At 43.5% G+C, this 27024-nt stretch overlaps 1 protein-coding gene across 3 annotated transcripts in view; it reads left to right on the forward strand.

Annotated features, from left to right (window-relative positions):
* PRDM16 (PR/SET domain 16) overlaps positions 1–23330 on the forward strand; it is a 526795-nt gene extending 503465 nt beyond the window's left edge. For 2 of the 3 annotated variants that reach the window (XM_074975910.1, XM_074975909.1), the window contains 4 exons: positions 2739–2908; positions 4019–4193; positions 9349–9579; positions 16249–16401. In XM_074975910.1, the coding sequence (XP_074832011.1) occupies positions 2739–2908; positions 4019–4193; positions 9349–9579; positions 16249–16261 (589 nt within the window). In that variant the 3' untranslated portion in view covers positions 16262–16401. Of the gene's footprint in view, positions 1–2738; positions 2909–4018; positions 4194–9348; positions 9580–12616; positions 12792–16248 lie in introns of all 3 variants that reach the window. The other variant, XM_074975911.1, reaches the window with a different exon arrangement.
* The last annotated feature ends 3694 nt before the right edge of the window (positions 23331–27024 follow it).

Below are 27024 nucleotides of genomic sequence, written 5' to 3' on the forward strand. Positions count from 1 at the left end.
GCCTTGATGGCAAAAAGGAGAAGCCTATGTTTGGTGTGGGGTGAAGGGGCAGCGAAGTAAGGGCTACTGGGGGACTGATGGCCACAGCAGTGGTAGTCAGAGCATGTGGTCGGAGCAATGGCTGGGAAGGTAGACTTAACAGCATGGGGAGCAGACTTTTGGAGGGTGAATTTGCAGACATCAAGGCCAGAGAGAGAAAAGCTTCCCCATTTGAGAAGCTAAGATGTCCTGTGTCTCTTTCTAGAGATCTGTGTCATTCTACAGTATGCTTGTCATATTGCCTGAAGTCAGAAGTTAGTGTAAGATAGTGATGCACCTTTGCATCGGGGGGTGCTGCTTTCCTGCACTTCCAGTGATGTTGCACCCGCCTCTGTGACATGTCTTCATGCCCCCATGAGAACTGCAAATTCCTGAGAGTTTCTCGATTGTTTTACAGCACACACGTTGTTCAAACTCATTTCTCAGTACTACTGCCTGTTCTTCGGAAGCCACAGGTCTTCACACAGCTAGCTGGGAGCTTCTTGGCTTGGCTTACCATGCTTTTGGGTTGGTTTAATTGGGGTATTTCTCCCAATTTTAGCATTGCCTTTATTTATTTATTGTCTATACACAAATATGACATTGCTGAGTCAAAGTGCAACCATTTCTTGTATTGTCCTGTATGTTGTTGTTCTTAATATAGTTCAAAAGGCTAGACAGCAAAGAGGAATAATTAGAAACCAGGTGTCTATGGAACAAATGGGACATTTTCTTATTTGGACATGTTAATCCTGATCACCAGAAGTGACGGGCACCCTCAGTTTGGGTGGCTTCAATAGAAGCTGCAGATACCCAGCTTATCTGAAAATCGGACCCTTCAATTTTGGGGCGGGAAAGGGAGCTGTATCAAAGGTGTGTATCTAGTCATCGCTATATAAAATGTGGGGGAGGCAGGGTCGTGTTTGCTCCTTTTGTTGCCAACGATGTCCAGTGAGGCATCTTATTCTGTTTTCCTCTGTAGTTCAGTTCACATTTTGTAAGAGCTGAGTTAAAAAAGTTTGGAAAATATTTTTTGGAGAAAGGCAGTTTGAAAAAAATGAGATAAAGAACACTATGGTGTGTTTTCTGGTGTCTTCAGGATGGAGTTACATTATATCTAATGCTTTCATCCTTGTTTGTGATTTAACAGTCACAAAAAGAGAGATGGATGTGGAATCCATAACTATCTGGAGAGAAAGAGTTTCACATGTATATGTTATTTTCAATAATAATAGGACTATATTTTTAAAGACAAGTCACAGCTGTAGCACGAAACATGTATGTGTACTGTAATAGCTCAAATTTTTGATACTTCCACCCCTCCTTCATTTGAATCATTTTTTAAACCAACATTATGTCTTACCAATGACCTGAATCTAGTCTCAGAGCTCATGGCACAACAGGGCCTTCCTCACACATGGGAAGGACTCTCTCTGAAGTAAAGGGAACTAACATTAACAATCCTCAACCAACAGTAGGGTTTAAATTGTGTTCAGTAATGCCTGGGTTTAATGGGCCAAAGGTTATTCTTGGTTATGTCCATATCGATCCAGAGCAACTATTTAAATATAAGTAAAGTTACGTGGGATTTATGTTGGTGTCAGGGCAGAGGTTGGTCCAGAAAGTTGAAAAGATTTGCAAAAGCCTACAGAGGAGAAAGAATTCCACTGTTGTTGCTGATTGTGGTGATGGGATTTGGAGAAAGGAGACATGAGGATTTTTAACTTACTGAAATTGCGGCTGATATCAAAAGGACGTAAAGTTTGAAATCTTCGACATTAAAACCCTTCCTTGTGGCTCAAAGCTGCCCTCTTCAGTAAGTTAGGTACATTCTTCTTCCTCAGTGCAAGTGAGTTTAGACGTTTAGGCTCACAAGACACGGTTGTTTTCATAAAGGCCTGGTTACTCCTTTGTTTCAAAGACAAGTGTGTGTGGTGGTAGGATGTGGGGGGGGGGTATTGAAAAATCCAGCTGCTGTCACATCAACTGTGGGTTCTGCAGAGACTGAAAGGATACACTCCCACTCACTTCTTTTCAAAGCTCTCTTCCATGGCTCCTTACATACACTAGATTCCCATCAATGGGTAGGTCCCCCCACCCCACCCCACACACTTTTACAAATGGCTGTTCTGGTTTGCATGATCATTTGCTACATAATTCATGGTTTTATTTTTACACTGTGTATACTCCTCAGGCAGGGAGTGTGTTTTCTGCTGTTTGGAGATTGTTTCCGAGATCATTGTTATTAATTAATGGCTATTATTGATGTGCTAATAGACCTATACCTTAACATCCGTTTGCGCCTTCAGACCTTTAGAAATTTCACAGAAAATCACTAGTGTATTTTCTCTCCAAATGACTCTGTCACTTGTGACTCTACTAATGGCCTGTTCTTTCTCCTCCTATCTCCATCTCCCACTTCTTTCTTTGCAAAATAAGAATCCTGAGACACATAAATTCTCCTTCTGTGCTGGTACATTTATATACGAAAAAGTAATTATTTAGGTTTAAGTTCCTATTTGTTTGGACTGCCTAACCTCTTAATTAATCCTAACCCCTTCTTCCTGCATCTTGAATAATAATATCAGAATTGACTGAGATGATTAATGTCCCATGTTTCCAGGTCCTCCGTCAAGTAAAGATTTATAGAGCAATGTTTGATGGTTGCTTTTTTTTTCCCCCCTCGGTTGCACTCATTGGCATTTGCTTCTATTTTTCAGGTGTAAATACTGTGACAGGTCATTCAGCATTTCCTCTAACCTCCAGCGGCACGTTCGAAACATCCATAACAAGGAGAAGCCATTCAAATGTCACCTGTGTAACCGATGCTTTGGGCAGCAGACCAATTTGGACCGACACCTGAAGAAGCATGAACATGAGAATGTTCCAGGTAGGGGGTCGACTCTGCTGTTTAATTTTGTTAGGGGCAGGAGAGAGAAATTTGTCATTTTTGATCACATGTGAACATCTTCATGTAAATATCCATTCTTGTACTTGAAAATTACTGGACAGCAAAAGAAAAATATTAATTTTAGATGGTGCATTTCTAACATTACAAAGAAATGCATTGCTCTCTGTGTGTCACACACACAAAGCTGAAAAAATGTATTTTAGATGCTCACCTAATACTGAAGCAGATAAATTAGTTTTCCCATAAGCAAAAAATCTAACAAACTAACCCCACAAACAGAGAAGGAACCTCTGTGTTGAAACCCAGTCTAGGAACTTTCAGCCCTGAAGGAATTTCTTGAAAAAGCTACAAGCAAATAGACATGGAAGTTTATAACGGATGCTACTTCTCTAATGTTTTATATCCCAAATGCCAGTAATGCTGAAATGTGTATGTAATGGTAGAAACTTGACATATTATTTAGAACTGCTAACTCCACAGTAACAGGGAGGAAGTGTGGTTCAATGCTTGGGGTGGGAACATAGGGGACATGGATTCAGGTGCCTTGTGTAACTTAGGGCAAGTCACTTATTAAAGGTATTGAATCCCAGTAAGAATTTTCAAAGGTGTCCTGTACACTAGGTCCTTGGCAGGATTAAAAATCTCATTAGGTGTCCTTTAGATGCCTAAATACTCGTAAAATTCTGTCCCTTCCTTTCTCCCCGCCCCTATTCCTGCATTTGTCAAATGGAGAGCATAACACTTTCCTGGTGTGGCCATACAGCTGTGATGATAAATTTATTAACGCTCAAGAGGTGCTCAGACACCGCAGTGGTGAGGGGATGGCAGATAAGAAGCTACAAGAGATGAAGAATAGTACTTAAGACTGTTTCCTATCCCTGTTCAGATGCTCATTATGTCTCTCTGTGCGCATTCACTTTTAGAAGATATCAGCTTTTTCTGCTGCAATACTTACATCCTGAAACTTCCTGTAAATTCTTATCATGCAGCTGGTGCTTTATTGCATTAATTTTCCTCCTTGTTTCTGTGGAGAGCAGCATTGGCAATACCTGATTTCTTTCCCCTGGTTCTTCTCTTGTCCCTGTGCAGTGAGCCAGCACTCTGGAGTCATTACTAACCACCTTGGGACCAGCGCCTCCTCCCCAAACTCGGAGTCAGACAACCATGCACTTTTAGATGAGAAAGAGGACTCGTATTTCTCTGAAATCAGAAATTTTATTGCAAATAATGAGATGAATCAAGCATCAACTTTAACAGATAAAAGGTAAACAAATAATTATAGAACCACATTCATGGGCAGTTCTTACCAGCCTGTTCTAGCCAGCCATCTCCATGTTCAAAACTTGATGTCAAATTGACTGAAGGCATAAGAGTCATAATGAGTATGCCTCCAGGCACTCAACTTTGATTCTTTATGCGGATTTGCCGGATGCTTTTCTGCTGGCAGAAGTTACATAGGAACAGCCACAGAAGGTCAGACCAAAGTTCAGGGAATGAACATAACAGGGAATCATCGAGTGATCCATTCAGTTTGCAGAAAAGGATCATAAATCGCTGTAAAATGAGTCTAAGGAGCCCAAGTTCCTTCCCAGAATGAGAGATACAGATCAGACCAGTGTGTAGAATGTAAGGAATGGAAGGGCCAGACAGGACTCTCCATAATAAGTATAGAATTCAGCGGGGAAGAGCACTATTGAGGAAGAATCAGACGCTCTTCATAGATGAAGAGGTTCACTTTTCAAAACTCAGCCTTGGCTCAAGACACTTGTCTTTGACTTTCAACTTACAGACATTTGGTTTCTTGTTTGCTTCTGGGTTCAGTATCAAAACTGAGCAGCTTCTGCCAGGGCAGAGCTGGTGCATTTATGCTTCAAAGTTCTGGCCACCAGGTATTTTTAAATCCTTTCATCACCCTACTCCAAGTGTCACAGGGTCCAACACTACACAGAAGAACCCACAGTGCCAAGTCCTCGAGCAGGGCCAATAGAGCTTGGGCAGCAGAGACAAAAATGTTCTCAGCTGAGCTGGAGCCTGAGCTCTAAGACTCTTCACCAATGCTGTGTTTCAGAGCCCACTCTCCCATCTGAGTAGAAATGTCGTCTACACTGTCATTTTTAATCCAAGAGCTCCAGTCCAGGGTGTGAACAGGATTGCTGGGCCCTTTGGAAATGGGGGAGCCTGGCTCCCCACCCATGGAGGGGTGAGGCCAAGGGCAGAAGGGGAAGGATGGAGCAGCCTGCTCCCAGCACCACCCAGACTATGCGGCAGCCCCCTCCCACCAGCCCTCAGCTGGCTGGAGCACATGGTGCAGGGCTCTGGAGCATGCCAACAGCAATTCTAAAGGGCCCAGGGTTCTGGCTGCTTCTGGTGCCACAGTAGCAATGGAAGTGGCAAGGAGCCCTGGAGCAACTCCCCCTTTGTTTCCCCCACCACCACCATCAGTTGGCCTGGCCCCAGACAATTAACCCAGTGTGAGAGACTTGATGCACTGGGATTTTCTCTGCAGTGTGGAGATACCCTTGTGTACCTTCAGTGTGAAACCACTCAAGCCTGGGGACATGGCCACAGTTCACCAGACCAAGTAGTGGAGGCAGACGTGGAGAGAAGCAGATTGCATGTGCAGTGTTACTCCCAATAGGAACAACTTGTGGAAACCTCATTTCCCTCAAATTAAAAATATCCATTAATGCTGGTCCATCCCCGGTCCCCATCCAATGCCATAACCCATTTTGTCGAAGCCAAGAGGTTGCTGAAGGAACACAGAAGCACTCAGCCTGGATTTTGGGTTGAGTTTGCCAAGAAGGACAAGGAGAAAGATGATGTTGTAGGTTTCAGTTAAACCAAATGTGTCGTGACTTGGGTTTTGACCTGCCTGGATGGAAATATAAACCAAGTACTGTGTTCCATTGCTGAGGCTGAGCTGAGACCTCAGCATGACGGCAGATGTGGGTAAATGGCATCACACTTTTCACCCCTGAAACATGAGCTACAGAAAAGAATTCCCCTCCAGTCAATGAGAACAGCATATTAATGGTAGAGGGTTAACACGAAACATGGCCCAGATCCATCAAAGTGTACCCTCTCCCTGTTAGTTAGACACTTCCAACTAGCCCCTAGTATTTCACCCTCTCATAGCTTGTATGCAATAGGCATGAGCTCTCTGTGCTGCCACACTGTGGGCTCCTTGGGCCAAATTTAGCACTCTGGTGCAGAGTGCTGTTCTGTTAGCTTCTGTGCAACTGCGCTGGCTCCCACCAAGTCTGAATTTGGCCTTGTGCTTCCTCATCTGTTGCTCCCCTCTAAAAGTCACTGCTACCTTTGTAACCCACGCACCTAGGGTTGTGGGTCACTGTCCAAAGTAGTGGCACCGAGAACACTGAGACAGAGAAAGGAGGAGTCCCCTCTATAGCTGTAGCAGATCACTCTCTAGCTTTTAGCTCAAACTGTAGAGGTGCCTTCACTAAGCTCCAGAGGTCCCAGATTCGAACCTGCCTGTGGGCAATTACACCTTGCGCTCATCTACACTAGACCCCTCCTTCAAAGAGGGCAAGTAAACAAACTGGATCAGTGAATAGCAATGAGGTGCTTCGCTGCATATGCAACAACTCATTAGCATAATTCTCACCAAGCAAACTTCGAATTTGGTAACTTTGAAGTGCCAGCAAGCAGTGTAGCCGTGGGCACTTCGAAGTACCCATGGTACTTCAAAGTACTCTTATTCCCAAAACGTTGTGGGAGTAAGGGAACTTCGAAGTAGCACAGGTACTTCGAAGTGCCCGCAGCTACACTGATTGCCAGTGCTTCAAAGTTAGAATCTTCGAAGTTGGCATGGCAAGAATTATGCTAAAAAGGTGCTGTATATGCAGCAAAGCACCTCATTGCTATTCACCAATCCAGCTCATTTACATGCCCTCTTTGAAGTGTAGACAAGCCCCTTGAGTCCCATTGCTCAAGGAGAGCTGGGTGAATAACGCAATTGGCAATATAACGACGATTTCCAAAAGTGAAAAAAAATTCCTTTAGATAGCACCAAAAATGAAAATTTTGGCAAACTGAATGGATAAAAAGAATTGCTTTGGGCTGAATGAAACATTGCAGTTTAGTTCTTTGTTCTGCTATTCTTTAACACCTGATATTTAAAGTAAAATTAAGAGAACTTGTTAGTGTTGTTTCAAGCAAAAACAAAAAAAACTGAAATGTTTCATTAGAAAAAAGGTCCAAAGAAAATTTTTCATTTCTTTCAGACTCCCCACTCTCCTTTTTTAAAGGGGGCGGGGAATGCCAAAATCAACAATTTGGTGAAACTGACAGAATGTACATAGATGTTGCAAAAAAGTTTGTTTTCTCCTGGACAAAACAAAAAAAAAAAGTTTGGTCCAAAAAGTTTTGCCCAGCTCTTGTCCCAGGTTTTCTCCATCACACATGGACCCAGTCCTGGATATTCAGTTGCACTCATAGACAAAGAGCAGACTGTACTGAAGATGATTACACTGAATCCAGGTCTGAACTTATCCACAACTCAGCCTTGGTTTCATTGCCACTGGCACAGTAGTGACAGTCTTTTGGAACTTATGTGTGGAATGCAACACTTAACCCAGAACCCTTGTACAAATGTGACGTAGAGACGTGTTCCATTTCCCTCCCTACCCCGTTGTTTTCATCTCAGCCCTGGAAGCAAGATAGAGTTACCTTATCTCAGATGCAAGCTTCCACACAAGCCTTTTGTTTAGATTGCATATGTGAAAATAAAACAGGGATGGGAGGTAGGGATGAAGGTTCACTGTTCCCCCGGGGAAATGAGGAATCTTTCAACCTCACCTGATGTAGACAAAAAAAAAAAGACAGGAGGAGAACTCCTTCTCAAGCTGGTAAAACTGATCCAGAGGGAGAATCAAATTTGTGCCTGTACCTTAAAGAAAATCGATGAAAATTCTCTAAAACAAACATGCTGATGATGTGTTTAGACTAAGTGACAAGATCCAGGAATTGGAGAATTTTCCCCTTAATTTTTTTAACCTTATTTTGACTGAGTGATATTTAATCTACAGAGGAACCCAAAAGGACATTCTGTGTAGTACAAATGTCACTCCGTTCCAGAGCCAGTTGTAATCATGTTCCTGCTGCTCTGTTGTTTTTTTACAAATAACCATTCAATGCTGATATCAAGTTTGAAACCTTTTTTTTCTATTTTTTTTAAAAAAAATGCACAAATGTTTGTATAGGACCTCCCTGTAATTAGTATAACCTACATTCAACAAAAGCAACCTGACAATGACATTCCTGGTTTTAACGTTAATTGGGCAGTGGAAATTTTCTGGGCGCAGAAGTTAAACTTCTGTCATTCCATCTAGCAACTACATACTGTTTCCATATGGGATCTTGTTCTCTTGACCTGGTTTGTTTTATTTTCTTGGCAACTTACATACTCTCATGTCCGTATGGGTTTAACAAGGGGCAATGGGACAAAAGAAGATTTAGGTTGTCTGATAGGTTTCATTTAAAATTTTTCCTGTCCCAATGTGCAGCTTTGTCACTGAGTGAGTGGTGATTTTAATACTTTCAGTGCAGACAAAAACATGACCCTTGGCCCATAGAAGTTACAATCCAAAGGGTGGAGATACTTAAAACCACAATGGACAAAATCTAGTTTTAAGAATGGAATATGCTTGACTCACTCCATTAGCTCTCAGGCTATGTCCATGCTACCTGGGAAGATTGATCCACTCAGGGTTGATCTTCTGGGGTTCAATTTCGTGCATGTGGTAGGGGCGCATGAAATCGACCTATCAGAGGTCAGCATCAACCCTGTACTCCTTGCAAGATGTGAGAACTACTGGAGGGAGACAGGAGAAACTCTCCTGTCGACCTTCTTCAGTGAGGATGGCCAGGAAAGTCGATTGCAGATATGTTGATTCTAGTTAAAATTGTGTATCTGCAATCTTCTTACTTTCCCTAGTGTAGACGCAGCCTTAGAAACTGTAGAGAATAATCTTGCACTGGTGAGGGAGCATGGCTTAGCTCATCTAATAGGGATTTTCTGACCCCATCCATTTTGAACCTTGAATAAACAGAGGAGCCAACAGAATTTGCTGGGCCCTGGAGCAAGGAACGGGGGGCAGCTTCGTAATCCCAGAAGGGGTGGAGCCCCTGGTGGAAGGGAGGGGTTTGGAGGCTAGCCTCCCCACTAGCCCTTCAGAGCTGCACAGGGCTTTGGTGGTGATTTAAGGGGCCCAGGGCTCCGGCTGCCACACCCTGAAGACCTGGGTCCTTTTGAATCACTGGGCCCCCATTTGCCCCCCATCAGTGGGCCCCTAAAGAACAAATAAATGGTTAAATGCCTGACTCTTGCAGCCACGTAGGAATGCATTGCCATTTTCAGCTCACATCTTGGTTTCTTCCCTACTGCTCCACCATTTCAGGCCAGAAATCCAAGACATTGATAGCAACTCCCAGTGTCATGGGTTAGCAAATGAGAAAACGGAAGACATGGATGAGGAGGAAGAAGAACTGGAGGAGGAAGATGATGATAGCCTGACCGGGAAGTCACAGGATGAAACAGTATCACCCACGACAGAGCCACGAGGAACGTTTGAGGATGAGGAGGATGAAGAACCCACATCCCTCACCATGAGCTTTGACCATACCCGAAGGTGGGTGGCGCCGTGTCCCTTGGGAATGAGAATGGGGTTAGATTTTTCACCCTGTGTCATTAGTAGGTCATGGGCGCTGTCACTTTATTTTTCAAACCATGAATCATACCTCCCGTTTAATTGTAGGCATCAGCCTTAGGAACTTCATTTTCACCAGGGCAGGGAGCACAAATAATTCAGCTGAAATACAAAACTAGAGGAAAAAGCAAACACAAGGCCTGACAAATGCACAGGAGGAAAGGTAAAAGGTTAGCACACGAATAACAAGCAGTCCTGTGGCACCTTAGAGACTAATAAATGTATTAGGCCATGAGCTTTCCTGGGTAAAACCAGCTTCCTACCTGTTGTTAGCTAATCTCACTGGCTACGTCTACACTAGCCCAAAACTTCGAAATGGCCATGGAAATGGCCATTTCGAAGTTTAGTAATGAAGCGCTCAAATACATATTCAGCACCTCATTAGCACGTGGGTGGCCACGGCACTTCGAAATTGACGCAACTCACTGCCGTGCGGCTCGTCCAGATTGGGCTCCTTTTCGAAAGGACCCCACCTACTTCGAAGTCCTCTTATTCCCATCTGCTCATAGGAATAAGGGGACTTCGAAGTAGGCGGGGTCCTTTTGAAAAGGAGCCCCATCTGGACGAGCCGTGCGGTGGCGAGCCGCATCAATTTCAAAGTGCCACGGCCACCCGCATGCTAATGAGGTGCTGAATATGTATTTCAGTGCTTCATTAGTAAACTTTCAAATGTCCATTTGCATGGCCATTTCTAAGTTTTGGGCTAGTGTAGACACGGCCACTGTGAATATTGAGATGGGCTATCAACAGGTCAAGCCCTCCCCTGCAAAGGAAATGGGTTTTATCCACGAAAGCAGATGACCTAATAAATTTGTTGGTCTCTAAGGCTACAGTGACACTGTGGATTCTATTTTGGGATACATTTGTATCCCAAAATAGAAACCCCACAGCTTAACACCATGCTTGAAATAGCAAGGCTGTTCTGAGCATGGTATTTCATTCCCACTACCCCTTGTCATGAGAGGGGTAGCTGGAAGTTCAAAATAGTCACTTATTTTGAACTTTGGTCCTGTTTGGATGGCACCGAGTTCAAAATAAGTTATCTCAAAATAACTTATGCAATTTGTGCAATACAAATTCTGCAAGTTATTTTGAGATACAGTTACGGTGTAGCCCTAGCCTAAGGGCAGGTCCACACAGAAGCCTTATTTTGAAATAAGCTATTCCAAAAGAGTTATTCCAGAATAGCTTATTTCGATATAACAAGGCTGCACACAAAAATACATTTAGAAATAGCACTTAGCTATTTTGAAATACAGCATCTACATGCACCGAGCTTGTTTCAAAATAGAGCCATTGGATGAACTATGGCTTGTTTTGAAATAGGCACTATTCCTCGTAGAATGAGGTTTACCAATTTTGAAACAAGCCAACTGCTATTTTGAAATTATTTTGAAAAAGTGGTTGCATTGTGTAAATAGTTATTTCAAAATAACAGCTGTTATTTTGAAGTAGTTTTGCCGTGCAGACTACCCTAAGGTGCCACGGGATTGCTTGTTATTTGTGAAGCTACAGACTAACATGGCTACCCTCTGAGGCTAGTTAGCACATCAGAAAACAGCATCCTCTTCCACCTGACACAATGGTAATGTCTTGATGGTGGTCAGTGAAGAAAGCTGGTACAAGGAAGTGTCGATGATAATGGCCGTTTTCCACTACTCCATCCATTTGATCTGCAACACAATAGCAGCACCCTTTTGTCTCAAGATGGAAGTCCCCTCATGAATTTCAGATGAAGCAATTCATCAGGCCTTTGTGTGGGCAGAATGGCTATGTCCCCATGCCTTTGTTTGCTTTTTGTGTCCATCTGTGCTGTGTACCTGGTTTAGAACACCGCCAGGGAGATGTTCTCGGGTACTGAAGGGACACGTTTGAAATATTTCATTGGTATTCTGTTCTACTCTTTCTTACTCATGCTGACCGTACAAAGTACACCAGTGTAGAGCTGTGTTAACCCTAACAGACAACCATCGGCTGCAGAGCTAGTTTGCAGTATGAGCATGCAAGTACCCTAGGATAACTGTATGCTAAAAAGCAAAATAAAATACAGCACGGTTTGACTCTAAAGATGTAAAAAATGGGGAAGAATGGACACTGCTCCTTCCTTAGCTCTCCAACGCACTTGCATGTCACAAAACCTGTGGCATTACATCCAGGAGCTGGCAAGGCCACATTCACCCAAAGTGTGACCCTGTAAAAAGGGCAGCAATCTAGGAACCAGGAAACCTGACTCTGCCATCGACTCTCTGTGCACTGCAACTTTTAAGTCAACCTACACCTAGTGTTCAGGAAGAGTCTTTCTAACTCTCTGTATTTCCTGAAGGGAGGAACTCCCCATTGACTTCCGTTGGGGGTAGCTGGTGTTTGAGAAAATCAAGTGGTAGGTAACGAAGGTCGGTCCATGACCTTCTGGGCGCAGAAGGTTGAGAAGACTCAACATTAAAGTCCACTATGGCAATCACAGATCTTAGCTTCTTTTGTGCCACAGGTTTCTGTCTGCTAAATAGGCTTCAGTAGCTGTGGGTGAAAAGTGCTGTATAATACAAAGTATTATTTGTATTCAGAGGGTGTTTAGCATAATAGAGTTTTCCAATTAAGCCTATTAATTGTCCAATTAAAAGTCTAGGGAATGTGGTGCAGTATTTCCCTGGAAAGCTAATAACCAGACAACTCTGAATAGGGGACAAAGATGAAAACCAGAACTATCCCAAGCCACAGAGCTTACAGTAGCACTAATACTAGAGATGTAGATGTATAACCATGCTTTCCATTTTTCCTTTGCTCCTGGCATCATGCGCATTTTTGTCTATGTGTTTGTCTGTCTCTTCATGCATGTAGCTTGTGAGAACCCATGGTATGTGCATGCAGGCACTGAATTAGCAACACACCCATTGGTCAGACTGTAAACAGTGAGATGAGCTAACAACAGGTCAACCCCTTCCCCTGGTCATTGGTACAGGTGTATTGAGGAGGACGAAGCCGGCTTGTTAGATTTGGAGCAGATGCCGAATTTTGGGAAGGGGCTGGATCTTCGCAAAGCAGCCGAGGAAGCATTTGAAGTTAAAGATGTGTTTAATTCCACCTTAGACTCTGAGACAATAAAACAAACTCTGTACAGGCAGGCTAAAAACCAGGTAGGTATATGACAGAACATTTTACCAAGCTGGGTTCCTTTAGCCAGGTCTGGGTTCTGTCCACACTGAATTGGGATTCTGATGATGAAGACTAACTTGTGAATTGCATTGGTTTGCTACCATGTTGCAGCCCTGAAGAAACAGGAGTCGGGAAGGAATTGTTAAATCAATTTTTATATAATTACTTTCCACATTATGGAGTGAGGGCAGGTTTTTGTCCATAGGTCTCTATAGAAATATACACAGAAATATGATCCTACAACAGTTACAGACTTCAGGCCAGGTGCTCAGCTGGCATACACTGGAATGGTTTCATTGGTTTCCCTGGTTAATGATAATTGCACCAGTTGAGTGTCTGGTCCCTTTGAAACAGTGGTAAAATATAACAGGATTTAGAGTACAAGCTCTGTTATCCAGAATGCATGGAGAACAGGTGCTGCCGGTTAATCAAGTGTGCCGGTTAATCAAGCTTTTTCACCAAATGCAAAAATGTTTAAGAGATGAAATAACCTTACTTCACACTCCACCTTTCATCCAGGAGCTGGAAAGGCCATGTTCACCCAAAGTGTGACCCTGTAAGAAGGGCATCAATCTAGGAACCAGGAAACCTGACTCTGCCATCAACTCTCTGTGCACTGCAGCATTTAAGTCGACCTATGCCTAGATGTTCAGTACTGTAATTCTCTACTCCTCTACTTCCTCAGGGCCATCAAACAAACACCATTTCCACAACTGCTGGAAAATGATGCTGGATAGCTGTCAGAATTTTTCTGTTTAACTGAAGGGGGACTTGTAATGCTATCTATGGCAGAGGCCAATTAACCAAGTACTCCAGATAACAAAGCTTTTCCTGTAGTAACAACAACATAAAATCAGATTCAGAGTAATATGTTCTAGACTTGCTTGGAGAATTGTTTTGTGCATTATGCTTTAAATCTAATGCCACTGCATCTTTAAAACAAAATTCTCCCGATTATCAAAAGGCATACCAGTTTAGGCACAGCAAAAGCTGATGCAGGTCTTCTTCTAAAACTGAAACAAAATCCTGAAGTTTGAAAGAACTTGCAAAACTTTTTTTTTAATTAACTAGCATGGCTCTGGGCTCACTGGTTTTGCCATAAACAGAAATGCCACAAGAGGGTCTCTTCTGATGACATTTGCATGTGAGTCTGAAAGAAGCAGCAACAGAATTCATGAGGGAGCTGCTCTGTGAGATGCCCAGCCCCATTTCCAGAGAGAGGATATGCTGAGACAAGATTCAAGTAATAGTCCTGAGAAGACCTGCAACCATTTTCCTATAAACCACCTGTTTCTATCAGCATAAAAGAGGCCAAAGAGTTCAAAGGTGGTGCAGTATTTTTCCGTTGGTTTCAGGTTTTACTGAAGATGAGAGATGCTGTTTGGAATCATTCTGGTCTTTAAGCAATGGGAGTATAATAAAATATTTTTAAAGACCACCCATGGGTGAAAATCAATGCAACTTCCTAAGAGAGGCAGGTCTTAGTTAAAGATTGAGTGGAATGGAAACTGTGCTGAAACCACTAAGACTACTATATAGTGGCTGCTTAAAACTGAACCAGGAAGTTGGGATATGGGTAGTGTTCCCTGTAAGCTGTGTGTTTGTGCAGCCACTCATGAAGATTCAAGTGCTGCCTAGGTGATCAGCAGAGTGCCCACAGCTAGGCTTTTTTTTCATCCGGTGGTGCACATTCCACACATGCTCAGTGGAACAGAAAAAATTATTCTGCACATGCATGGAAAAAATCTGCACATGGATGGAAAAAATTAGAGGGCGCATTGGGTAGAAGTTGTCTACTGGAGGTGGGGGGCGTGTTGTACCAACTGGCCTGCACTTCAGGGTATGTTTTGATTATAAAGATAGCACTGAACTGCTTTTCTAGTGAAAAAGGAGCTCATTTATTCTTTTAACATGAGTCACTTGCATGCCTGTCTGTGTTCTCTTACTAATATGCTGAGTGTACTAACTAGTTAGGCACAACCTGATTTTTCTTGGCGGCAAGGTTAGAGCTGGCACAGGATTGCTTTTTGAAGTAATTTTATAGTAAGTGAGATATTATATATTGTGAGATATAACTTGCACAGTGTAAAATTCTCTGCTCTGCGTATACTACAGATAGGCAATCTGATGGGGAAATAGTATTTATCTGGTCAGACCAGACCAGAAATCTTACGTTTCTGTCAATTTTGGCTCACTGTCACTATAGGAGGTAAAATACCCACAAAGTAGAACACACTACAACACATACAGTGAGCATGAAATGTGATGGTCAGATTGAGAACTGGGTCTGGCTTTGAGCTTCCTTTGGAGGAGAAGGAGGTTGTATTTGGAGGGTTTTTTCTGGGGGAGGGAGTATTACTATTGTTTATTAAATCTGTATTGCAGTAACAGATCAAGATGCCAGCCTGCCAGGCACTGTATGGACATCTGTAGGAAGACAGCATCCAATCAAGGGCCTTAGCCTGCAAAGATTTATAGGTGTCCTTCCCATTACACACTACAGGGAGTTCCATAAACTTTAACTCACAATGCACATTCAGGATTCAGTGTGGAATGTTCAGAACCTGGGTTGTGACAAGATGCAAATAAGAGACGAGACAAATAAAAGTGGAGGGGGCAGAAGGCCTAAGTGGCAGCAAAGAAATCAAGTTATCATACAGTAAGCAGTGATCTCAGCCCTTTCACAGACTAGGCTTTGTCAGGTGGCAGCACTGTGATGAGCACATGTAGACATGCTTGCAAACATACCACACTTATATTCCCAAATAGACACCCATACGTTCCAACTCCAACCAGGTGCAAGGGAGATGCTCAGGAAATGAAACATGCCATCTGCAAGTGCCTCTCCACTGAGCCAGGCACCTTTATCCCACATCCCTGAATCGCCATTTAGAATTCTCCTTCCATGAATCAATACTAGTTTGTGCAGGCCAACGTTTCACAGGTGCATGAGCTCCTGTCTTCCCCGGTGCATTGTGAAATTATCATGCTCAGCTGGGGGAGGCAGATCTGCAAGACTCAGCAACACACTGTTCTGAATGCACATTTGAAAAGGACATGAAAAAAAGGCCAGAAGTCACTAGCTATGGTTGGTGGGAGGAGCGATGCCCTCTAGGCAACAGGGCTTGGAAGCAAATGTCAGCATTTGTCATGCAGTGCCATGTGCAAGGAAGGAAGTTAAGAGGTTTGGTTAATGTGCCCTTTCTAAAACCCACTGCTGCCTGATAAAACCTGAGGGTGAGGTCTATGTGTTTTCTTCCTGTGTGAACCTAAGCACTGTTTGGCAGGCAGACTACTCAGCCCACACCAACGTAACTGACACTGAGCATCCTGAGTTTGCAAAAAGTCAAATGACTCTACTTCTTGAGGTTATTCCAGGACCCAGGAGCATGTGTGTATTCATCCATTTCCCTTTCTGTGTTTCTTCCCTTTCTTTAGGCTTATGCAATGATGCTGTCCCTTTCTGAGAACACTCCCCTTCATCCTTCCTCCCAGAATTCTCTGGATGCTTGGTTGAACATGGCAGGAGCCACATCAGAGTCGGGGACCTTTAACCCCATCAACCACCTCTGATGGGTGGAGAAGGCACTGGTTCAGAGTCCGAGTGAAGAGGTGGTGGTGCTGCAGTTGCCCTATCAGAAATCTTAGCATGCAGAAGATGGATCAGGGCCTCAGGGAGTTGTCTGGGCTTTTGGCTGAGAGACGAAACCTGTAACATGACCTGCAGTTCCTGAATTTTTATCTATCTGCAGGTGTTCGTTCCTAGTTTGTCAGAAAGAAACTCTCCAAACTGAACAGCCCTGAAGCAGCCCTGGAATTCCACCATCTCTAAGAATAGTGTAAACAAGAAGTGAATTGCAAAGGTGCAATCAAATACTGGCCCCTTTATACTTACAAGCCAATATAACTGAGCCAGCTAGTTTCTGCTTATAAACTAAAACTTGAAGTCATTCAGCCCCTGGCCACCCGACATCATGTTCATGTCAACTGAATAACAGTCCTAAGGGGGTGGATGAAGAGGTCTAGAGCTGGTCCATCCCTGGTGTGATTCTGTTACAGTCCCCAGCATTATAGCAAGGAATGGTGAAATTGACCAATCTTACTTAGCTTTTTCAAAGAGCATGCAGTTCTGCACCCCACCACCACAGTGCCCGCCTTTACACGGCAGTGTCGTGCGTCTCTGTTGTGGGAAGCCACGCTCCCCGACGTGCAATGTCCAAACAGGGCTAACTTCTGCCAAGAGCACAAATAACTGGTGCAGAAAGAGCATTGTGGGGTTGGCACAGACAACACCCCATACGTATGCCTGACCCTAGAAAGCTCCTGTGTATTTCCCTCCCAGAGGGCCTTTCAAATGCTGTCTCTTCATTGCTGTGGGAGAAACCTCTGCCCTTGTGTTGGTTTGCTAGTGGCTGCTTATGCAGAGTGCCCTGCTATCATTTCCCCATCATTCTGATGATATGTCTCAAGAAATCCTTGCTGTTAATACCTTTGGCTGTGTCTACACTAGAAGCATCTGTCTACAGAAGTTAATGTCGAAAGAGATGGTCCAATAAAACTTCTGTCGAAAGATTATGTCTACACATAAAAGTGGATTAGCTTTTGTCCTGCTCTGTCAACAGAAGGGTCCCCCAGAGCATCTACGTGGCTTTTTTGTCGACAATTTCTGTTGACAAAACACATTTTGTGTGTAGACTCTCCACTAGTTTTGTGGACAAAATCCCAGGTGTGCCTACAAAATTCTCTAGTGTAGATGCAGCCGATGCTGCTCAGACTTGTGGGTAAGGAAAGGTATTTTCTCTTTGGATCTCAAATTACTTGCAGTTTTTTGTAGATGATTTTAAATTGCTTTGACGTCTCGGCTCTTTTGCTGGCATAAAGTAGCCGCCAGAAATCCTGTGACATTGGTTTGTGCTATTGCTGCACTGGAATAACAACCTGGTGTTCTAGCTGTGATTTTTATAGGTGAACCGGACGATAATTCTGAAAGGGGTTAGAAATATTACAAAGAATAACACTGGCTTCTCTGACAACCTTTGTAATGTGTGTGCTGAGAAACACGTAGATAAGGTGTCCCAGAATCAGGGTTGCCTGAAGGTAAGACAGGTGCCTGCCATAAAGTGACTTTAAGTTAAAGCAGGAGTGCCCCAAACTTGCCCATCTGGGTGCTGCATCAGCAGCTCACCTAACAACCTCCAGATGTTCTAAGGACCCAATTCAGTACAAGCTAGATTCTGATCCCACTGAAGTTAGCAGGGCTCTTTCCACTGACTTCAGTGTACTTTGGACCAGGTTCTTTACACATACAGCTGAGTGTACTCCTTGTAGTAAGTGCTACTCCTAGTAGTAAGTGTTTTCATGAGGGGGCCAACAGCTGACTTCCGAGAAATTTCTCACAGTAGTAAGGTCATCGGTATTTGAGGGATCATGCCCTTAGTTTATATATATGGGAACAGACTGCTGCTGCTCTGCTGTTGACTATGGAGATGCAGATCATGGAAGCAGAGGCGGTCCCAGCATGCCTTGTTCCATCTTTAAGCAACAGGTTGCATTACAATTGAGCATTGCATGCTGGGATTTGCATACTCCAGAGGTCAACCATGAGGCCCCCGCTGGCCCCTGGGCTGCACCTCTGGTTGCCTCTGGTGCAGAGCCCATGGAAGGATAGTTCGCAGCATTCTCCATAGTTCACCCAGGGAAAGATGACATGCCTCCTGCTTGTTTCAGCAAGTCACATGTACGTGTGCTGAAGGTTCCAAATCCAACAGTGATCGATTACTCTCCACCCCCAGCTTCAAATGTTTGCACAAAGCTCTTGACTAGCTATAGCCCAAGAACTGAAAAGGTCAAAAGAAGCTATTCTCTAAGAGTTGTATGGAACATTCCTTTCCCTGGCACATCTGCCTATGCTAACATTACAGTACTTGCCATTCACTTGGGCTTTAAATTATTCCTATAGGGGCCAATTTAAAATAATAAAATAATTGTTTTTTTCCTAATGGAATTTACCTTAATCTGTATATAAATTGTAATTTTTTCTAATTCTTTTCTTATTTTATTTCTTCCTTAACAGTATTTTTTGCATTGGATATCATTATTGTGAAGAAATAATGTTAATATAAGTATCTAGTGAAGGACCAAAATTGTGTAATTAAGGTTGTATGTTGTATGATTGATAACCAGGGAGTAGATTTGTATGTGCCAAATGACCCTACATAACCTGCTACTCTTGCTGCCGATTTTCCCGACAATCATATATTTTGTTAAATCTGAGTTTCAATTACATTTGCATGTCGGATGTGTTCTATTTATTTTTTATTGTTTGGAAAAAAAAGTATCACAATGAGAAAACAAAAGCCAAGCAAAAATCCTGTCCATTGTGCCCTTAACAAAAAACAAAAGAAGAAAACAAAATTTTAAAAGCAACAGAAAGAAAACAACAAAAACTGTAAAAAAAAAAAAAACAACAAAAAAAAAAACCCACAACCTCTGTGAAATTGCATATTGTAGCCAGGATGGCATGCAATGCAAATCTACCATATTTGGGGGGGAAGGGGAATCAGTGCTTATTTTTATAAAGGAATAGAAACTAAGTCCCATCAGTATATTTTTTGTTGACTGTAAGCAATCTAGGCCTTGTAAATATCTCACATGCAAATCAAGGAGTGTAGATGGATAACACGGGGGATAACACTTGTTCCCTTGGCCATTTACAAAAGTAACTGGTATAATTACCAGAATTAAAGGGGGCTCTTCTAAAACTAAAAGGGTGTAGTCTGTAGCGAGGTGATCAGCAATATAGTTACTAAAATATTTACTCTTTTCAAGAAACAAACATACCTCAAAAGAATCTGTGAGGCGATGTTTCATCCTGCAAATGGAACTATGGGCACATCTTCACTCTAGGGAAAGTTGATCCTACCACGATCAATCTTCTGGAGTTTGATTTAGTGCGCCTGGTAGGGATGCACTAAATCAAACTCACAGGGCACCACATCAGTGCCAACACTCCTGCCCCTCGCTAAGCGTAAGGGAAGTTGACGGGAGCGTTTGCTCCCATCGAACTCGCACAGTGTAGATGGCACAGAAGCCCAAATTAAGTTATGCTGACTCCAGCGACATAATTAACAAAGCTGGAGTTGTGTGTCTAATTCGACCTTCCCCTTTAGGGTAGACTTGACCCATGTATGCGTTTGCAGGATCAAAGCTCAGAGGCCCACACCAGTCAAGGCTTATCACACATCAATCACACCACCAAGCACTTAAGCATGTGCTTAACCTTAAGCATAGGAGTAAATCCATCCCGATTCAGATAGAACTGGTAAGCCTGGGCTTGATGTCAATGGAACTACTACATGCTTAAGGTTATGCATGTGCTGTTGCCTCTTTCTTGATTAGGGTAAGTGTGTGTTGCACCCTGCGGGATCAAGCCCTAAGAGCAGAATTAGGTCTTGGCAAGGTCTTCTCCCAACTTTGGGTTGGCAGGAATTAGCATGGGTTTTTGAAGCGGGGGTTCAGCCTGGCTTCACCATGGGTGGAGGTAATTTTCCAAGGTGACCTCATCTCCAAACCCTCAGCTAAGACCTTAAAAATGTCATACAGGTTTTCTTGTCTTCCCTCCAATCTAGAGACACTGCCCCCTCATTTGATGCATTGTTTCTTCTAAAGAACAACGCATTAAGAACTCTGAATTTTGCCTGGCAACGAGCAATATTCATTTACTTTCAAGGGACCAAGTTGTGCTACCAGTCCTGGGGCTCAGTAGCTCACTAATTTGAACAGGATTTGAGGAGTATGTTACCCATCACCGTAAAAGTGACGCTCTATAGCCCTGGAAGATGAAAAGAAATTTTAAATCATAAAATGTTTTTTTTCTGTTTCCTGTTACTTAAAAAGGACCATACTTTGTTGCCTTTCTTTTCTTCCAGCTGGCCTCTGTCCATTTAAGTATCTTGATTTCTCAAAACCAGCACTGGCAACACATTTTAAGATTGTTTTTTCCCCAACCAAGAAAAAAAACACTAATACCTAATCAAATTTATAATTGTCCCTGAACCCCTTCTTTAACTGCACTCAAAATGTTGCGGTTTGTAGCTAATATTGTTGGGGCTTAAGCAAAACACAATTGCTTATTTGGAAGGATATTTCCTGAGATGTGCTTATGATAAAAATAGAGGCAAGAAAGGTCCCACAATCAGAATCCAGACTCTCATCTAGAACTAGCAAAGGGAAGGATCAGGACCCTTAATGTAGCTCTCACATGCCCCACATCGCTAGCATATTATGCTCAGGAACCAATGCTGTTGATGTGGCACATCCATGGGTGGCATTAGCATGATTGCCATAAGGCCTGGGAATTGTTCGAAATCAGGTACCATTCCAGAGGTGATTATAACAAAGAACATTGTTGGATGGGGCCGTTTATGTGACCTGTTTTCATGTCTGTAGGAGGCAGCCATATTGCCATAGTAGTTCTCGGGGGGAGGTGTCAGGAATGGGACCCACTGTGTTGTTATTCATATCACTCAGTGGATCCAGGGAGATTATGAACAGCCTTGGGCTGTGCCAGACTGTTCAGTGCTGCTGAAGTAAAACTGTCAGGCAGAGGGACCCTTCCTTCTGATTGCTACTTTCAACTCAGACTTTTTCCATATGAGCTAACTATAAAAGCAAAAATAAATAAATAAATCAGTGTACCCACTACTCCATTCTGTTGCTCATTCAGATGCCAGCATTCAAAATAACAAGGTTGAGCTTGATCACTTGGTAGGTACAGAATGTTCAAGATGCAATGCAACTGCTGTGTTACTGACTGTGCCAGGTCCATCCAGCTACAATGCACTTGCTTAGCTTTTGGAAGACTCTGTTTCTTTTTTGTTAGACAAACCAGGCAGGATCCTGTCGAAGACACTTGCTGGGCTGCTGAACTTTATACAGAATACATCTACTGATTTGTGGACCACACCAGCTGTGTCTGACATGCCATTATATCACTGGACAATCAGAGCCCAGCCGGCACAGCAGCATGCTAGCAACAACCTAACCCAAAAGGGTTCAGAGTGAGAACATGAGCTGAAATGCTACTCTGCATCCCAGGACAACAAAGAAAGTTAGGATTTTCTGTCTTGCTCAAAAACATTAGCGGAGCCTCTCGATTGCCCCAAAATCAGCACTTAGAAATTCAATAGTTAGAGAAAACTGCTTCTTTTTTTCTTTCATTTCAGATGAAGGCTTTTTAAAAGCACTTGCACAATGACATATTAACATGTTTAGACTCTAAGCATCAAAGCACTGGACTGTAAGGCCCCGGCTCACCCCTTCACCCTATTTCAATCTACTGACTTACATTCAATTTTTACGTGCTGTATTTGTGTGGGGAGAGGGGTGAGTGTGTGGGGGGAAGGGGGGAGCATCATGACATAGGGACCTGTACTTTGCTGCCTGTTTAAAAACAAGCAGGTAATGAAACAATCTGCTCAGATTTGTGTTGGTATCATGAGGGCAAAAGCTCTGCTCCTAGTGGATGGTCAGTAGTGTTTAAAGCCATGAAACTGTTTCTCTGTAGTGTTGAGTAATACTGTGATTAAAATGTTACTGCATTATTCCAATATGTTTTTCTTTTCTGTCATTGATTCTGATTACCACTTTTGGAAAAGAATGAAATAGAGACGGGGGGAGGGGAAGGCAGCTTTGATTTCCAAATGTGCAATTCACATGTGAACAAACTAATTCTGAAAATATTTCTGTATATTTTTATGTTCTCATCTCTCTCTTCAAAGCAAGAAATGTTTTCCCCGATGTCATTTGCAGCCTGCAGAAAATGTAATTTAAACATATATATATATATATTATGCTTGCAAAAATCATAAATCTGTGCATCCTATGTCATTCTGTCTCCCATTGTTACAATACAGATTTGATTTAGGATTTTCCCCCTCTTTAGACCTGTATAGTGTTTTGGTTTTTTTTTAAATCAATTGTAAATGTCTGGTTTTCATATAATGTTTAAAAAACATTGAGAAAGAGGATGGTGCTTGTTCTATATCATTCTTTGATTGTATATTGCTTCTGTTATGTTTATAAGTAAACTGTGCATGACTTGTGTTTAGCAGTCATTATGGTGTCTGTTTGTGAAATTTTTATCAAAAAGAAAAAAAATTCTGTAGATGCACTTATTGTATATGTGATTAGGTTTTGCGTACAAGGCTCGAAGCCTTGAACTGCCAAGGAAGAAATAAAAAAGTGGCAGTTATTAATTAATATGAAATCGCTTTGTTGGGAGCATAATGAAATAAAAGAGAGGATGTGTAGAAAATTATTAAAAAGCGATTTTACAAATTTCATTTTGATGCTTGTGATAAAAGGCAAATGTATTTGTGTAGAGAAAGACCTTTAAAATTATGAATAGGAAAGCTGATTTTGAGGTTAATGCTGTAGAATAGGAATGTATACCAAATGTAATCTTTCCAATGCTACAATGAATTTATACATGAGATTGATATGCAATAAACCTGTGTGCTTTTCTAGGTAGTGGCCCTGTGAGCTTTCTTGGCACAAGACAACAGACTAGAAAGTCATGCCTGAAAATGGTGCAGTATTTTCATTTTGACTGTAGAACTAGCATAATAAAGCTGTTTGGGCCTAATAAACTCACTGGCAGCCCCAGGAGTTTCCATCGGGACACAGGTTTGAATAAAAGATGGGGCCCAGTATGGCTGATTGGTTTTGGGTGCAGGAAGAGAAGAGTTTGTAAAAGTCTAGAGGGTTGAACTCTTTCTAACCTCAACTGTGGAAAACAGCCTCTTCGATTCCATCTGCCCACCCACTCCATTGCTGTTGCTATGTTCTAATAGGCTACGGATACGCTAGCAAGTTTTGCCGACAAAACTGGTGGAACGTCCACACACAATATGCGTTTTGTTGACAGTTTGTTGACAAAAGTCGGCACTTCTGCCAACAACCTTCTGCCTCTCCCAGATGAGGAAAACCACCTTTTGTCGACAGGTTCTGTCAACAAAAAAGCTGTGTGGACGCTCTGGGTGGCCTTCTCTCGGCAGACAGGGCATCCAGATTCCTGGGCAGCCCTGTCTGCTGTGCTTCTGGGTGCCTGTTTTGTCGAGAGAGTGGCCAGGTAGTCCAGTCACTCTGTCAACAGAGTGGAGCACTCTTCCGATTGGCTTTAGGGTGTGGTCTCACTCTGTCAACAGAAGTTTTGTCTGGAAATCTCTTCTGACAGTGACTTCTGTCAGCAAATTGCTGTAGTGTAACTGTAGCCATAGAGAGCAGCAAAGTACAGTCAATTCTTCTTCCCGCTGTAAGTTACACATCATCTAGAAACCCATGAGGGGTTTTCCAGTGGCAAAGAGGAACACTGAAGTGCTGGCAATATTTCTTCAGAGAAGCCTATGAGCACTGCCCTAAGGATGAGGAGGAATCTAAGCAACTGTGTGTGACAGAAAAGATGGCATGAACTCACTTTTCAGTACCTGGGGTGACCACTTGAACAGCAGTGCCCCAAAGCTGCCAGGACATTTGCATTGTAAATAACACTGTAGAATGACCTTAACAAGCATAACCTCTCCATGGCCACATCTGAAATGCTTCAAGAGATCTTTTAAGTCAAACTTCTGGATGGTGTGGAGAAGACACAACTAAGGTAAAATGGGTTCCTGAAGCCCTAACCCTCTTGAATTATTCTTCCCAGGTGAAGAAGAGACATCCAGCCCTATTGGGTACTCGAACGGGTGTGCCTCTTAGCAGAAAATTCTTAGTGGCAGGTGAGTCTCTTACACTATAAGAGGAAGGAAGTTGGGAAAGTTTTCCCCTCAGAACAATAAGCAAAGAGTGAAATATCTCATGGTGGTAGTCAGATGTTTCAGCGGGGGCACTGGGAGCAAAAATGACTTGAAAGCAGGGCCTTTGAACTAACAGTGTGCATTACAAAACCGATGAATGGGCCGCACTTGAAAAAGTCATTCATGAAGCTCAAATGAAAGTATCCAACATACAACATAACAGCTCTGCCCCGGAGTTTACCATATAAGGGTTTCAGTCTGAGCTGAACTCTGAGTTGAAATCTTCTGCATCTCTGCAACAGCTGGAAACAACTTCTTATTAGCCCTGGAGGGGCGTTCTTTTTTTTACAAAAAAAAAAAAAAAAAAAAAAGTCTATTGGTTAAGAAAGCTCCGATAATAGAGCGATTGTCAGGCAGGCTTTTGAGAGAGAACAGAGACATTTCAGAGAATATTGCTGACAAGTGGACTTTGTCATCCAGAAAGCACTTAATTCTCAGTATAAACTGGGGAGAAAAAGGCTCCATTTTTAGGGAGAAAAAAAATCAACAGGGGAGGGGAAAAAAGGTCAAGGAAAGATCTGTTCCCAGCAAACTGTGTGTTATCAGTGGTGGGGTGGATGCACAGTGTTGTTGAGCAGGGCTAGGTCTTGCTGACATGCTGCGACACCTGTTCTCTGTTGATAACCTGCTTTTCGTTAACATACAAAATGCACGCGAATAATGAAGCACATGATGCAGTCGTGGGATTTGAGATCAATATGTTCTGAGTGTCCAGGAGGGTTTTATAAGTAATAATTATTTTTCCCACAGTATCTAAAGGCCCACTGTACTAGGCACTAAGTGTACATAGTGTTAAGGGCACTCTCTGCCCCAAAGAGCTACCGATAGAAACAGAAGAGGCAGGCCTGAGGTGGGTGGAATCATGGTGAACTCATGGCGAACTCATGCAGAGCCATCAACATACGAGGTGTGACTTCAAAAAGCGAGGGAGAGGGTCAAAAATGTTAGAGCGGAGTAGGACAAACTGTTGCCTGTGGGTTATGTCTGGCCATCCAGCTCCTGTCCTTCCCCTCCTGTCCCTCCTCCCCTCCAGCCTCATCTCCCCCAGTGCTCCAGACAGTGCAACTGTGCACTCCAGACAGGCAGAGTGGCTGTAGCACCATCAGACCCAGTGCACCAAGCCGCAGGAAGCAGTGGGAATCCTCTAGGGAGGGGCCACTGGGGGGCAGAGAGCAGGAGGGATTGGGTGGGGCCATCAGTTCAGAGTCCCAGGGAGCAGGGATGGTTGGATGGGGCAGTTGGTCCTGCGGGGGGCGGAGAGGGGGGCAAAGCAGGGGACTTGTACGACAGGGTGGGAGTCACTGTTCCCTTTCAATTGAGTGATTGGGTGGCTGCACAGGAGAGATACAAATGCTGCCCAGCTGATTAGCAGAGCACCCACTGCCAGCAGTGTGTGTTTCTGTTGGTGGTGCACGCAGCGGATGGGTTGGCTACGTGGCAGGGTGTCCCAGGGTGCAGTTTGCCCTGAGGCCAAAATTCCCCCCACCCACCGCCCCCTGCTTAGAGGCAGCATGGCCCTGTGACTCAGAGATCTGGGTTAAATTCCTGCACCACTCTGGGCCAATCCCTTGTTAGACTTGTGAGTCAGAAGAACAGATCGGGAGATGCCTTTACTGTAAACACAAGTAGGCCACAGAAGTGCCACATGCGGGGCTCTTTTTGGGGCCTTAATCTCCCGAGGTTTCAGTTCCCACCTGTAAAAGGAGGAGCCATTTTCATTTTACCCTTGCTGTGTGATGTTAGTGTTGGCGGATGATGGCAGCCAGCAGTCCTCTGCTTACCTACAAGCATGACAACGCCAGCATGTCGCAGCCCTCCCGGCCCAAGGGGGCTGACAGTCAGCTATGGAACCAACCAGCATGTTCGAGGGTGCTTAGGCTCATTCAATCCTTGGCATATCTGCTGCAATGGGGCCAGTGGGTGCTGCCTGGTATCCCATACCACTACTGGCAGCTAACAATGGGCAGCTGGGGGGCTCTCAGCCTCCTTATGCAGGAAGCCAGCACAAAGCCCTGGTACCACTTAGGCTCTCAAAATCAGGCTTCATTGGGTCACACGGGGCTGCCTGCTGGCCTCTACACAGGGGGCTTCTCACCCCCCGAACACAAGCTGCTCATTGAATTGTGTGGGCTGGAACTGTCTCTACGTCGCCAGTCGCCCTAGAGCATGAGATGTCACCGCCTTTCCATTGCTGACACCGCCCAAGGACAATTTGCAAGTTGACAGTTTAGGCCTTGTTTACACTAAACACCTCCCGCCCCCCCCTCCCCCCGAATCCACAGTGCTTGCTGTTCTTGTCCTGGAGGAGTACCAGCATCGATGGGCGAGCACGCAGAAACCAAGTCCTCACGTCTAAGCA

The sequence above is a fragment of the Carettochelys insculpta genome, chromosome 23 (assembly GCF_033958435.1).
Source record: "Carettochelys insculpta isolate YL-2023 chromosome 23, ASM3395843v1, whole genome shotgun sequence".
NCBI classification, from domain to species: Eukaryota; Metazoa; Chordata; order Testudines; family Carettochelyidae; genus Carettochelys; species Carettochelys insculpta.